This window comes from Heteronotia binoei, chromosome 2 (genome assembly GCF_032191835.1).
Source record: "Heteronotia binoei isolate CCM8104 ecotype False Entrance Well chromosome 2, APGP_CSIRO_Hbin_v1, whole genome shotgun sequence".
NCBI lineage: Eukaryota > Metazoa > Chordata > Lepidosauria > Squamata > Gekkonidae > Heteronotia > Heteronotia binoei.
The window spans coordinates 11,971,872-11,987,530 of NC_083224.1; the positions used below are offsets into that span (position 1 = coordinate 11,971,872).

At 48.4% G+C, this 15,659-nt stretch overlaps 1 protein-coding gene across 1 annotated transcript in view; it reads left to right on the forward strand.

Moving 5' to 3' along the window:
• Nucleotides 1–15,659, forward strand: part of LOC132590741 (tyrosine-protein phosphatase non-receptor type substrate 1-like) — a 379,499-nt gene that overhangs the window by 332,886 nt on the left and 30,954 nt on the right. Inside the window, exon 5 of the mRNA XM_060263655.1 lies at nucleotides 7,648–7,989. Coding sequence (XP_060119638.1) covers nucleotides 7,648–7,989 — 342 coding nt within the window. The remainder of the gene's footprint in view (nucleotides 1–7,647; nucleotides 7,990–15,659) is intronic.

Here is a 15,659-nt window from a genome sequence, read left to right on the forward strand (position 1 = left end):
CCTCGGTCCATCAAAGTCAGTATTGTCTTCTCAGACTGGCAATGGCTCTCCAGGGTCTCAAGCTGAGGTTTTTCACACCTATTTGCCTGGACCCTTTTTAGTTGGAGATGCCGGGGGTTGAACCTGGGACCTTCTGCTTCCCAAGCAGATACTCTACTTCTGAGCCACCATCCCTCCCCTGCTCTCCAGGGTCTCAAGCTGAGGTTTTTCACGCCTACTTGCCTGGACCCTTTTTAGTTGGAGATGCCAGGGATTGAACCTGGGAACTTCTGCTTCCCAAGCAGATGCTCCACCACTGAGCCACCGTCCCTCCCCTTTATTTTATTTAAATCCGCCTCTGTTCATCTGCTCTGACCTGGGTGGCCCAGGATAACTTGACCTTGACAGATCTCAGGAGGTGGTGGGCTCTCCTTCCTTGAGGTTTTTAAACAGAGGCTAGATGGCCCTTTGACAGCAATGAAGATCCTGTGAATTCAGGGGGAGGTATTTGGTAAAGCTGCAGTACTGCGGTATGAACTCTCTGCTCACGACCTGAGTTCGATCCCAGCGAAAGCTGGTTTCAGGTAGCCGGCTCAGGTTGACTCAGACTTCCATCCTTCCGAGGTGGGTAAAATGAGTGCCCAGCTTGCTTGGGGGGAAAGCGTAGAGGACTGCGGAAGGCAATGGCAAACCACCCCGTAAAATGTCTGCCGTGAAAACGTTGTGAGAGCAACGTCACCCCAGTGTCGGAAATGACAGGTGCTTGCACAGAGGACTACCCTTACCTTTTTTATTTGTGAGTTTCCTGCATGTCCAGGGGGTTGGACTAGATAGCCCTGGAGGTCCCTTCCAACTCTATGATTCTATCATTCTGTTCACACTCTGCCTTTCTCAATGAAGAAGATATTGGTTTTATATCCCACCCTCCAGTCCGAAGAGTCTCAGAGCGGCTCACAATCTCCTTTACCTTCCTCTCCCACAACAGACACCCTGTGAGGTAGATGAAGATATTGGATTTATATCCCGCCCTCCACTCCGAAGAGTCTCAGAGCGGCTCACAATCTCCTTTACCTTCCTCCCCCACAACAGACACCCTGTGAGGTGGGTGGGGCTGGAGAGGGTTCTCACAGCAGCTGCCCTTTCAAGGACAACCTCTGCCAGAGCTATGGCTGACCCAAGGCCATGCTAGCAGGTGCAAGTGGAGGAGTGGGGAATCAAACCCGGTTCTTCCAGGTAAGAGAGCTATGGCTGACCCAAGGCCATTCCAGCAGCTGCGAGTGGAGGAGTGGGGAATCAAACCCAGTTCTCCTAGATAAGAGTCCTCACACTTAACCACTACACCAAACTGGCTCTCACGGCGGATTCCACAACATAAATCCATGCAATCAGTAGAATGATCCACCTAATAAGCAATGCAGTAGGAACTGAGGAAACTTGGAAAGGATCTGTCATCTGAACAAAGCACAAACACTAAAATGTGACATGTTAGACCAGGGGTGTCGAACTCCTTTGCTATGAGGGCCAGATCTTGACTTTGTCAGGCCAGGCCATGTGCGTCATCAAATGTAATGCCAGGTCACGGAGATATAGACTGATTTCCCACTCACCTTATGCCGTTCTCACGTTCGTCTTCTCAGTGCGGCTTTCTTCCAGTTTCCTACTATCTGCCCCGGGGCTGACGTATGGATTGTCGTTTTCACGCAGCAAACAGAAACCGCTAAAAACCAGTTTCTGTTTGCTGCATGAAAACGCCGATCCTTGCTGCAGGCCTGGGGCAGATAGTGGGAAATCGGAAGGAAGCCACGCTGAGAAGACGAACGTGAGAGCGGCGTAAGGTGAGTGCCAAATCGATCATAAACTTTATAAAGGACACAGACAAACACACACGCTCAGCCTAATCCACCTCACTGGCTTGCTGAGCCTCAGCCAACAGAAGAAAGAGAGGCTTGGCTCAGTAGCTCTGCTGCGTGATTGAGAGCATCTGGCAAAGCAAGCTCTCCTTCCCCTACTTCTTCCCCAAGGGGGGAGCTTTGCTCTGTAGCTCCTGTGCGATTGAGCAAGCCTGGCAATGCAAGTTGTGATGCAGAAGGAAGCAAGAGAGGGAGAAGGAAGCCGATGACAGTGAGTTATTGGGGGGCCTGATAGGAGTTTCCGGGGACCTGATTTGGTTCCTGTGCCACATGTTTGACACCCCTGTAGGAATCTATATAACTGAATCAATATTGGTCCCAGGTCTGATGAAGACTGGAAAGAAACAAGTACTTCATTGATTGGCTTGTCACCACACTACTTGGGGACTTGAATGTACATGTTTTGGACATTTGGACTGGTTTCTATATATTTCTTAGTAAATTGTCACTAGCTTGCATTTTTTGTTCTGTTATCCATTATAGTGACCTATCTCGGATTGTATTCTAATCCCCAGGTGGGGGCAGGTGATCCCCCGGTTGGGAGACCCTCCCCCCGCTTCAGGGTTATCAGAAAGTGGGGGAGGGAAATATCTTCTGGGCACTCCATTATTCTCTATGGAGACTTATTCCCATAGGGTATAATGGAGAAATTAACTACGAATTTCGGGGGGCGGGGAGGGGGCTGTATTTTGAGGAAGAGACACGAGATTTTCAGCATAGCATCCGATGTCTCTTCTCAAAAGACCCTCCCAAGTTTCAAAAAGATTGGTCCAGTTCTATGAGCCCCAAAAGAAGGTGCCCCTATCCATTATTTCCAGTAGAGGGAAGGCATTGAAAAGGTGTGCGGTCTCTTTGAATGTGAGGGCCAGAACTCCCTTTGGAGTTCAATTCCGCTTGTCACACCTTTGCTCCTGGCTCCACCCCCAGCGTCTCCTGGCTCCACCCCGAAGATATTTCTTGAATTGGACTTGACAACCCTACACCCCTGTGTTAGACAACGCAGAACAAGGCAGTTTGTTTTCCTGGACCAGTCTGCTGTGACATAGCCTTATTTCCTTTATAAAGCTGCTCCCCCCACCCCTTAATCCTTCTGTTTTGCAAAATGCCAGGGGCACAGCTGACCTCTGACCTGGTGGAGGCGGCCAGATCCAGCCGAGCACTTGTTATTTTCTCAAGAGTAAGGCGCCATCCAGCATGACTTTTGGACAGAGGCAGTTTGACAAAGGAGCAATGTTGGAAGGGCAAGACGGAGATTTCAGCCTCCTGGCCGGAACGCCTGGCTTGAGTTTCTTTCGGGTCTCAGTGGGCCTTGAGGAATATATCTGAGCACAACTTAGAGAATCTCTGTAGCTCGGAAACGGGTCACCTGGACGGCTAGAGGCTCTTTCTTGTGTTTTAACAATTTATTAATAACATATGGTTACAGTAATTAATTGTCTCTTTTCTATACTAACCCATATGCTATTTCAACCCCCCCCCTCCCTCCAATATTTGACTTCCCCGAAGTTATAAATTTAAATTCAATTGTAAAGGTACCGCTAACCAATCAAAGTTCAATATTTTTCTTCTCTCATTACTACTAAAAAAATGTCCAATGACTTTTTATATTCCATTCTTTCTCCATGTATCTTTTAAATTTCTTCCACTCCTTTTTGAATATATCTAGATCATAGTCTTTTAAAGTTTTAGTTAATTTGTCCATCTCACTCCACGATAAAACTTTCACAATCCAGTCCCATTTCTCTGGTATTTTTCCCTGTTTCCACAGCTGCGCATACAGTGTCCTCGCAGCTGAGAGCAAGTACCAAATTAAAGTCCTGTCTTCCTTTGGAAATTTTTCTAATTGTAACCCAAGCAAAAAAGTCTCTGCAGTTTTCTTGAAGTCGTAACCCAAAATTTTGGAGATTTCTTGTATCATCTTCCAATACTCTTCCAATACTCCAGTTTGGTGTAGTGGTTAAGTGTGCGGACTCTTATCTGGGAGAACCGGGTTTGATTCCCCACTCCTCCACTTGCACCTGCTGAGATGGCCTTGGGTCAGCCATAGCTCTGGCAGAGGTTGTCCTTGAAAGGGCAGCTGCTGTGAGAGCCCTCTCCAGCCCCACCCACCTCACAGGGTGTCTGTTGTGGGGGAGGAAGGTAAAGGAGATTGTGAGCCGCTCTGAGACTCTTCGGAGTGGAGGGCGGGATAGAAATCCAATATCATCTTCTTCTTCTTCTTCTTCTACTCTTTCGCTTTTTCACAAGTCCACCGCATGTGAAAAAAAGAACCTTCGTGTGGCTAGAGGCTCTTTCTTAACTGCTTGCTCGTAGTGTGGAGACAGGCGAAGCAGTCAGTGACCTTCTCTGGATTTGCCGCGTGCGGAGATTCCCCACCTAAGGATCGATTGCCGTTTAAGGCTAAACTGCGTCGCGTGGCAAATGCATGCCGCAATAGACTAATGATCCTTTTCTTTGCTTGGAGGGGGCGGGATTGCTTCAGGAGGAAGTAACGAGTGGAGAAGGAAGTGGGGAAAGGTCTTGTGCCCCCCCCCCCCCCGCTCCTCCACTTGCCCCTCCTGCCCCGCCACTTCCTGCTACCTCCCGAAACAGTTTTTCTTACGGATAAAAGATCAGTCTATCGTTTCTATGCAGTTGCCCTTAAGAGTTTTTGTGTAAATAAAATAGCTCACTATTAAGACCAGTGCTTTTTTTGTAGCAGGAACTCCTGTGCATGTTAGGCCACCCCACCCCGATGTAGCCAATGCTCTTGGAGCTTACATTAGACCCTGTGAGCTCTTGGAGGATTGGCTACATCAGGGGTGTGTGGCCTAATATGCAAAGGAATTCCTGCTCCAAAAAAAGCCCTGATTAAGACACTGGTCAGACGTGCGTTCATTGCAAGTCCAGTGTCCGCAGCTGCCGGTATGCTCCCAATGTGTTCAAGAATGGGAAGCGACTACCTGGGCGTCAGCTTGGTCTAGTGGTTAAGTGTGGGAGAATTGGGTTTGATTCCCCACTCCTCCACCTGCACCTGCTGAGATGGCCTTGGGTCAGCCATAGCTCTGGCAGAGGTTGTCCTTGAAAGGGCAGCTGCTGTGAGAGCCCTCTCAGCCCCACCCACCTCACAGGGTGTCTGTTGTGGGGGAGGAAGGTAAAGGAGATTGTGAGCCACTCTGAGACTCTTCGGAGTGGAGGGCGGGATATAAATTGAATATCTTCATCTACCTCACAGGGTGTCTGTTGTGGGGGAGGAAGGGAAAGGAGATTGTAGGCCGCTCTCTGTCCTCGAAAGGGCAGCTGCTGTGAGAGTCCTCTCAGCCCCACCCACCTCACAGGGTATCTGTTGTCGGGGAGGAAGGTAAAGGAGATTGTGAGCCACTCTGAGACTCTTCGGAGTGGAGGGCGGGATATAAATCCAATATCTTCTTCTAATGTATCCAATCCTCCAAGAGCTTACAGGGCTTACAGAGCCAGTTTGGTGTAGTGGTGAAGTGCGCGGACTCTTCTCTGGGAGAACCGGGTTTGATTCCGCTCTCCTCCATTTGCACCTGCTGGAATGGCCTTGGGTTAGCCATAGCTCTGGCAGAGGTTGTCCTTGAAAGGGCAGCTGCTGTGAGAGCCCTATCAGCCCCAACCGCCTCACAGGGTGTCTGTTGTGGGGGGAGAAGATATAGGAGATTGTAAGCCGCTCTGAGTCTGATTCAGAGAGAAGGGCGGGGTATAAATCTGCAGTCTTCTTCTTCTGCTTTGATGGTCTCTACCAGCAGTAGAGCCCGGTTGCGCAGAGTGGTAAAGCTGCAGTACTGCAGTCGGAGCCCTCTGCTCATGACCTGAGTTTGATCCTGGCGGAAGCTGGATTCAGGTAGCCGGTCCAAGGTTGACTCAGCCTTCCATCCTTCCGAGGTCGGTAAAATGAGTCCCCAGCTTGCTTGGGGGTGGGGGAGTGTAAAAGACTGGGGAAGGCAATGGCAAACCACCCTATAAAAAGTCTGCCGTGAAAACATTGTGAAAGCAATGTCACTCCAGAGTTGGAAACGGCTGGTGCTTCCACATTGGACCTTTCCTTTTCCTTTCTGACTGGATCACATTTCACGTTGAATGCTTCCTCGAAGAGCCAATCTGCTCAATTTTACTTTTCGACGTCAACTAAGACCACTTAATCAAATTTCCATTAGGCACAAGCGTGTAACATCACTTTTGGAGCCTGGATTTATATGAAATTTGGATACCACACAGAATCGAATAGGAGATGTGAAGGACTTTATATCTTCTGGACATTTGAAGTGTTGTGGTTCCTTTCCTTTTGTGAGATATTTTTGTGTATTGTGCATTTGGTATCATTGGAAACAAACAGAGACAAACAAGAGAGACTTTACATATATATATTTTATTGCGTGTTTTGTACACAGTTGTTTTTTTCTGCTCTATGCTGTGTTGCCCCTGTTCTGAGGTGTGACTGAGGTTTGTTGCTAGAGCAGCGTGTACTTCCCAAAACCATGCCTGTCTCAGAAATAGCATTCAGGACGAAAAACAACGCATGAGAGATTTCCCAACTCTGAGTTGGGAAATCCTTGGCGATTTGGGGAGGGAGGGGTTTGTAGAGGGTTGGGACCTCGGTGGAGTAGGATGCCATGAAGCAGGGCTCCCCAACTAATCAAAACCTCTGGGCATCTACAGAATTCTGACACAGGCTAGTGTGGGCCCAACAACAAAATGGCTGCTGCAGGAGGAGGAGCCAGACACAAAATGGCTGTTCTGCAGGAGACAGAGACACTCACACAGAGGAAGCCTAAGTGCAGGGAAGAAGAGATATCAGGGCTTTTTTTGAGCAGGTCCCGGCTGGCTTGGCATCAGGGGGTGTGGCCTAATATGCAAATGAATCCCTGCTGGGCTTTCCCCACAAAAAAGCCCTGTGTGAAGTAGTGGTGATGTCAGGGGGTGTGGCCTAATATGCAAATGAGTTCCTGCTGGGCTTTTCCCACCCCAAAAAGCCCTGTGTGAAACAACGGTGATGTCAGGGGGTGTGACCTAATATGCAAATGAGTTCCTGCTGGGCTTTCAACATAAAAAAGCCCTGTGTGAAACAATGGTGATGTCAGGGGGTGTGGCCTAATATGCAAATGAGTCCCTGCTGGGCTTTACCCACAAAAAAGCCCTGTGTGAAACAACGGTGATGTCAGGGGGTGTGACCTAATATGCAAATGAGTTCCTGCTGGGCTTTTTCCCACAAAAAGCCCTGTGTGAAACAATGGTGCTGTCAAGGGGTGTAGCCTAATATGCAAATGAGTTCCTGCTGGGCTTTTCCCACAAAAAAGCCCTGTGCGAAACAACGGCGATGTCAGGGGGTGTGACCTAATATGCAAATGAGTTCCTGCTGGGCTTTCCCCACAAAAAAAGCCCTGTGTGAAACAATGGTGCTGTCAGGGGGTGTGGCCTAATATGCAAATGAGTCCCTGCTGGGCTTTTCCCACCAAAAAAGCTCTGTGTGAAACAACAGTGATGTCAGGGGTGTGTGACCTAGTATGCAGATGAGTTCCTGCTGGGCCTTTCCCACAAAAAAAGCCCTGAAAGATATAATTAAAAATAAACTGGGAAGGTGGGAGGGCAAGAATGAAACATTGAACCGAATTTTTATCCCCGTCTTCCTCCATGGAGGTCTGGGGAGCATCCACAGTCCTCCCCTCCCAAATTTTATCTTCACCACAATCCCTCGAGGTCTTCCCGAACAGGAACTTCGTTTTCTTGATGCGGTTTTTTTCTGGTTCCCTTCACCCAGTCGCCCCCAAGATGTCCACGGACCTCGGCCCCCAAGTCGACGCCACTGTGAACCAGCAAGTGACCATCACCTGCAGTGCAAAAGGGTTTTATCCCAACGACACAAGCCTGGTGTGGAGGGAGAACGGCAGTGAGACAGATCTCGGAACACCTGAGCCCATGACTCAGGAATCGGATGGGACGTTCTCCGTGAAGAGTTCCCTGGAGGTGAACGCAACAGAGCAGAGGAACCACTCCATATTCACCTGCTATGCTGTGCGCAATTCCCAGACCTCAGATCATCTAAACGTGACGCTGAAAATACACAAAGAAGGAAAGGGAGATTTCTCTTCAGCAGATAAAGGTGGGTTCATCCAGTCACTCATCAGGCTTTTGGGTACCCTTTTCTGTTTCTAGTTTGATGTCCTTAAATGCTAGGTAGCAAGCCTCACGCTTGCGGGGAGGGACGGTGGCTCAGTGGTAGAGCATCTCCTTGGTAAGCAGAAGATCCCAGGTTCAATCCTGGCATCTCCCAACTAAAAAGGGTCCAGGCAAGTAGGCGTGAAAAACCTCAACTTGAGACCCTGGAGAGCCGCTGCCAGTCTGAGTAGACAATACTGACTTTGATGGACCGAGGGTCTGATTCAGTATAAGGCAGCTTCATATGTTCTCCCAGGGGTCCCTAGCCCTTTTGAGCCTGTGGGCACTTTTAAAATTCTGACAAAACAACAACAGAATGGCTGTCACAAAATGGCCGCCACTGAAGGCAGAACCAGCTGCAAAATGGCTGCCACTAAATGGCCACCACTGGAGGCAGAACCAGCTACAAAATGGCTGCCACTAAATGGCCGCCACTGAAGGCAGAACCAGCTACAAAATGGCTGCCACTGGAGGCAGAACCAGCTACAAAACAGCTTTCACAGCTTAACTTCAGTAACATAGGATAGATACTTGGCTGTTGTGGCAGGTATTGCCAAAGCAACATTTTAAATAAGTCTGCATAGCCAATCAAATCTCCAGTGGCCAGTCAAAAGCCTTGCTGGGCAAAAGCCCTACCTGGCCCCACCCACTTCCTAAAAACACCTGGCAGTCCTGGAAAAGTTGCCAGAGGGCACCGCAGCACCCATTGGCCCCGTGTTGCAGACTCCTGCTAGAGGGCATCTCATGAGAATTTGGGAGCATCTACAGCTTTACCCAGTTTCGCAAGAGGGAGACTTCTTAGCAGTAGTGTGTGCAAAAAGGAACTAGGGGTCTTAGTGGATCATTCGCTGAACATGAGTCAACAGTGTGATGCGGTGGCTAAAAAAGGCAAATGCAATTTGGGGCTGTATCAACAGAAGTATAGTGTCCAGATCACATGAAGTGATGGTATCGCTTTGCTCTGCTCTGGTAAGACCTCAGCTGGAGTCTTGTGTTCAGGTGGTGGCAGCTACAAGCATAGCCAGCTTCAAGAGGGGAATGTATAAACATATGGAGCAGAGGTTCATCAGTGGCTATTAGCCAAAACTTATTATTGGAGCTCTCTGTCTGGGGCAAGTGATGCTCTGTGTTCTTGGTGCTTGTGGGGCAGCACAGTGGGAGGGCTTCTAGCCCCACTTGTGGACCTCCTGATGGCACTTGGGTTTTGGGGGGTTTTTCGTTTTTTGTGGCCACTGTGTGACACAGAGTGTTGGACTGGATGGGCCATTGGCCTGATCCAACATGGCTTCTCTTATGTTCTTATGTGACACAGAGTGTTGGACTGGAGGGGCCACTGGCCTGATCCAACAGGGCTTCTCTAATGTTCTTATGTGACACAGAGTGTTGGACTGGAGGGGCCACTGGCCTGATCCAACAGGGCTTCTCTTATGTTCTTATGTGACACAGAGTGTTGGACTGGAGGGGCCATTGGCCTGATCCAACAGGGCTTCTCTTATGTTCTTATGTGACACAGAGTGTTGGACTGGAGGGGCCACTGGCCTGATCCAACAGGGCTTCTCTTATGTTCTTATGTGACACAGAGTGTTGGACTGGAGGGGCCACTGGCCTGATCCAACAGGGCTTCTCTTATGTTCTTATGTGACACAGAGTGTTGGACTGGAGGGGCCATTGGCCTGATCCAACAGGGCTTCTCTTATGTTCTTATGTGACACAGAGTGTTGGACTGGAGGGGCCACTGGCCTGATCCAACAGGGCTTCTCTAATGTTCTTATGTGACACAGAGTGTTGGACTGGAGGGGCCACTGGCCTGATCCAACATGGCTTCTCTTGTGGTCTTATGTGACACAGAGTGTTGAACTGGAGGGGCCATTGGCCTGATCCAACAGGGCTTCTCTTATGTTCTTATGTGACACAGAGTGTTGGACTGGAGGGGCCACTGGCCTGATCCAACATGGCTTCTTTTATGTTCTTATGTGACACAGTGTTGGACTGGATGAGCCATTGGCCTGATCCAACATGGCTTCTCTTATGTTCTTCTGTGACAGAGTGTTGGACTGGATGGGCCATTGACCTGATCCAACATGGCTTCTCTTATGTTCTTCTGTGACACAGAGTGTTGGACTGGATGAGCCATTGACCTGATCCAACATGGCTTCTCTTATGTTCTTCTGTGACACAGAGTGTTGGACTGGATGGGCCATTGGCCTGATCCAACATGGCTTCTCTTATGTTCAGAGCGAAATTTCAACGTTGGCACAAACAGTTGAAATATACGTGTTACAATTCACACACACTCAGATATCCAATGTATACTAATTTAACTTGGAGGGTTTTCAACAGAGGCTAGATGGCCATCTGAGAGCAGTGCGAATGTGAATTTAGGGGGAGGGATTTGTGAACTTCCTGCATTGTGCAGGGGGTTGGGCTAGATGACCCTAGAGGTCCCTTCCAACTCTATGATTCTATGAGAAACTCTTCACAAAACCTCCTTAGCATTATTCCGCCACCATGGAAGGCCTATGAGCGGGGCCATGGCTCGGTGGTAGAGCATCTGCCTGGCATGCAGAAGGTTCCAGGTTCAGTCCCTGGCATCTCCGGTTTAAAAGATCAGGTAGGAGGTGATATGAAAGACCTCAGCCTGAGACCCTGCAGGACCACTGCCAGTCCAGGGGTGTCAAACTCATTTGTTATGTGGGCCGGATCGGACATAAATGAGACCTTGTTGGGCCAGGCCATGTCGTGTGTGTTCCTATTCAAGATAAGGTAGCCAAGGTGGAAACTTTATAAAGGACACCAACAAACACAATTAAAAATAAAACATGCTTATAGCATTAGTGTTCATTGGTCTTAAAGATGCTTTCTTTGTATTTCTTCAGCGGAATCCAGGAAACTGGGCAAAGGAAGCTCTGGCTCTTTCCTTCCTTCCTCAGGGGACCAGGAGGGGGAGGAGCCTCAGCCAATCGAAGGAAGAGAGGCTTGGCTCAGTAGTACTGCTGTACAATTGAGAGAGCCTGGCAAAGCAAGCTCCGCCTCCCCCCCCCTTCCTCCCCAACGGAGGAGCTTCAGACAATGGAGAAAAGAGAGGCTTTGCTCTGTAGCTCCTGTGTGATTGAGCCAGCTTGGCAAAGCAAACTGTTATGCAGAAGGGAGCAAGAGAGAGGAAGCAGATGACAGCCAGTTGCTCAGGGGCCTGATAGGAGCCCTCTGGGGGCCTCATTCAGCCCCTGAGCCGTATGTTTGACACCACTGGAGTAGACAATACTGACCTTGATGGACCAGTGGTCGGATTCAGTATAAAGGCAGCTTCATGCGTTTGTGAGTGCATCTTGGAACCCGTTTCTTAGCACATGGCAAAGAGCCAGTTTGGTGTACTGGTTAAGTGTTCAGACTCTTCCCTGGGAGAACCGGGTTTGATTCCCCACTCCTCCGCTTGCACCTGCTGGAATGGCCTTGGGTAAGCCAGAGCTCTCATTTGGGAGAACCGGGTTTGATTCCCCACTCCTCCGCTTGCAGCTGCTGGGATGGCCTTGGGTAAGCCATAGCTCTCTTATCTGGGAGAACTGGGTTTGATTCCCCACTCCTCCACTTGCACCTGCTGGCATGGCCTTGGGTCAGCCAGAGCTCTCATTTGGGAGAACCGGGTTTGATTCCCCACTCCTCCGCTTGCAGCTGCTGGGATGGCCTTGGGTAAGCCATAGCTCTCTTATCTGGGAGAACTGGGTTTGATTCCCCACTCCTCCACTTGCACCTGCTGGAATGGCCTTGGGTCAGCCAGAGGTCTCTTATCTGGGAGAACCGGGTTTGATTCCCCTCTCCTCCGCTTGCACCTGCTGGAATGGCCTTGGGTCAGCCATAGCTCTCTTAGGAGCTGTCATTGAAAGGGCAGCATCTGTCAGAGCTCTCTCAGCCCCATCCACTTCACAGCGTGTCTGCTGTGGTGAGGGAGAAGGTAAAGGAGATTGTGACCGCTCTGAGACTCTGAGTTTCAGAGTATGGGGCGGGATATAAATCCAGTATCATCATCTTCTCCTTCGAGACATTTTGTTCCAGACCACAGAGGTTGATAAAGATTTTGGAAATCAAATAGGCGATTTGGATGCAGCGTTGTTTGATACTTTGAATGGATGTGCCATGTATTCTGGTAATTCACAGAAAGAGATACTGGAAACTATTTAGGGAACGTTAAAGAAAAACAATCGTGTGCATTTCTTAACAGGCTTTGGTTGACAAGTGTTTTGTGCTGCAATTATTTCTCCTTCTCATGTGTTTTCTTGGTAAAAGAGAGAGGCAGGCTGAGGGGGCAAGAGCACACTATGGAATCTTTCTCTTAAAGTGCCAGAAGTAGAAAATTTGTATATCGGGGTTTCCGATGAGATTTTGTTTTTCCTGTAAATAATCCTTATCCGATATATGGTATCAAACGGCGGGGAGATATCGATGGTTTCTTTGTATCTCTTGTACGTCCGCTTCTTTTGTTTGGTTCACTACCGCAATCCCGCAGTTAGACGAAACTTTCATAAACTATTGGGATATTAAGGCCGTGAAAAGACAGAAAGAGATTTCAGATCATGCCACATCGAAAGCCTGCAGATTGTAACATGTATCCGTGTTTTCAAAAGTCAATATTCCAGCTGCTTGAAAGAGAATATCGCGACGGGGTAATTCTTGAGTACTTGTTAAGATCATGCAGATCTCAAAGGAAGAGCGTCAGAATTAGGAGAGGGGGACGCGTTTTATACAGAAGATCTCTGATTGATATCCCACCTCGCCTCAGGCATCCGTCGGGGCCCTAGCAGTTTCTTAACGGTGAGATATTGGCTTCCAGAGGCAGACCAGGAGTAGACAAAAGTAACAAGTCTCTCTTTTTTAATCTCAAAATTGTTTTTATTGAAAATTCAAACAGCTGGCATAAAATCAGACAGCTTCAAGGTACGGTGCAACTTCAATGCCACGCATAGATAATAACACAAAAAAAATTAAATCTGAGTTAAATAGTTGGCGAAATGAATTCTTAAAAAAGGCGACCGCTTTTCCATTACAGACTTACATTGAGGTGTAATGGCGCGTGACTGCGCCTCGTCTGTGATCTTATCAATAGTAAAATAATCCCAAGCTTTGAGATACCAAGCCTGAATACCAAGCCTGAGAGCCAGTTTGGTGTAGTGGTTAAGTGTGCGGACTCTTATCTGGAAGAACCGGGTTTGATTCCCCACTCCTCCGCTTGCACCTGCTAGCATGGCCTTGGATCAGCCATAGCTCTGGCAGAGGTTGTCCTTGAAAGGGCAGCTGCTGTGAGAGCCGTCTCAGCCCCACCCACCTCACAGGGTGTCTGTTGTGGGGGAGGAAGGTAAAGGAGATTGTGAGCTGCTCTGAGACTCTTCGGAGTGGAGGGTGGGATATAAATCCAATATCTTCATCTACCTCACAGGGTGTCTGTTGTGAGGGAGGAAGGGAAAGGAGATTGTGAGCCACTCTGAGACTCTTCGGAGTGGAGAGTGGGATATAAATCCAATATCTTCATCCACCTCACAGGGTGTCTGTTGTGGGGGAGGAAGGGAAAGGAGATTGTGAGCCGCTCTGAGACTCTTCGGAGTGGAGGGCGGGATATAAATCTAATATCTTCATCTACCTCACAGGGTGTCTGTCATGGGGGAGGAAGGGAAAGGAGATTGTGAGCCTCTCTGAGACTCTTCGGAGTGGAGGGCGGGATATAAATCCAATATCTTCTTATTATTATTATTATCAATAGTAAAATAATCCCAAACTTTGAGATACCAAGCCTGAATATTAGGAGAATGCGCATCTTTCCATTTACAAGCGATGACCGCTTTAGCTGCTGTAAGTAAAGTCATTATAAACTCTCCATCTTGTTTTGAGGCAGAACCAGATTCCCGTAGATTTAGAAGAACCAAAGTTGGAGAAAATGGAATCTTAAGACCTGTGATCTTGAAAATTTCCTTAATCACCTGTTTCCAAAAAATGGGAATCACGGGGCAAGACCACCAAGCATGAAAAAAGGTTGCCCCAGAACCACAACCTTTCCAACAATGCGGGGGCAGGTCAGGGATTGAGTGCGAGAGCTGAGCAGGGGTTCGGTACCATCTAGAAATCACTTTATACGACAGGGGTGGGGAACCCTTTTTCTGCCAAGGGCCATATGGATATTTATAACATCATTCGCGGGCCATAAAAAATTATCAACTTAAAAAACAGTGCTCCGCCGAGGGAGAATGATTCGGGCCAGCAAAATCAATGCAAATAATTTTTTCTATTTGAAGTCATGTGGGGAGAGCCTAATTTGGCAAAAACACACACACACCTGGCCTGCCACCCCAGGCAAATGCATAGGTCCAGGGCTTTTTTGTAGAAAAAGCCCGGCAGGAACTCAGTAGCATATTAGACCACATCCCCTAATATTAGTATATTACGTCACACACTCATTAGCATATTAGGCCACACCCTCTGGGTTAATCAAGTGCAAACTGAACTGGGACAGTAACTTTTCCAGGCCCTGCAGCAATTCTGGCCAGCCAGCCAGGCCCCAGGGAGGCTGCCGCACAGTATATCTGGGCCCTGTGATCCCTGCCTGGCCCCGGGGAGGCTGCTGCTCAGCGCGGCTGGGCCCCACGATCCTTGCTGCCTAGCCAGGCCCCAGGGAGGCTGCCACCTGCCAATTCATGTATCCGTCCAGCAATCTCCGAGGGCCACACCAAGTATGGCCCTTGGGATGGAGGTTCCCCACTCCTGTTATTTGATAATAAGTAATAAGTCTCGACAAGTTTGCCATCTCCAATAATAAAGTCCACATGTGACCCACTTTATGAATCCTAGAATGCTAGAGTTGGAAGGGGCCATACGGACCATCTAGTCCAACCCCCTGTTCCATCCATGCAGGATCAGCCTCAAGCATCTCCAACGAATAATCAGCCAGAGCCGGATTAACAATTAGGCAAAGTACATAAGGACATAAGAGAAGCCATGTTGGATCACGCCAGTGGCCCATCCAGTCCAACTCTCTGTGTCACACAGTGGCCAAAAAAATTATATATATATATATATATATATATATATATATATATATATATATATATATATATACACACACACACACACACACACACACACACACACACATATATACACACTGTGGCTATTAGCCACTGATGGACCTCTGCTCCATATTTTTATCTAACCCCCTCTTGAAGCTGGTTATGCTTGTAGCTGCTACCACCTCCTGTGGCAGTGATTTCCACATGTTAATCACCCTTTGGGTGAAGAAGTACCTCCTTTTATCCGTTCTAACCCGACTGCTCAGCAATTTCATTGAATGCCCACGAGTTCTTGTATTGTGAGAAATGGAGAAAAGGACTTCTTTTTCTACCTTCTCCATCCCATCCATAATCTTGTAAACCTCTCTCATGTCACCCCGCAGTCGACGTTTCTCCAAGCTAAAGAGCCCCAAGCGTTTTAACCTTTCTTCATAGGGAAAGTGTTCCAACCCTTTAATCATTCTAGTTGCCCTTTTCTGCACTTTTTCCAGTGCTATGATATCCTTTTTGAGGTGCGGTGACCAGAATTGCACACAGTATTCCAAATGAGACCGCACCATCGATT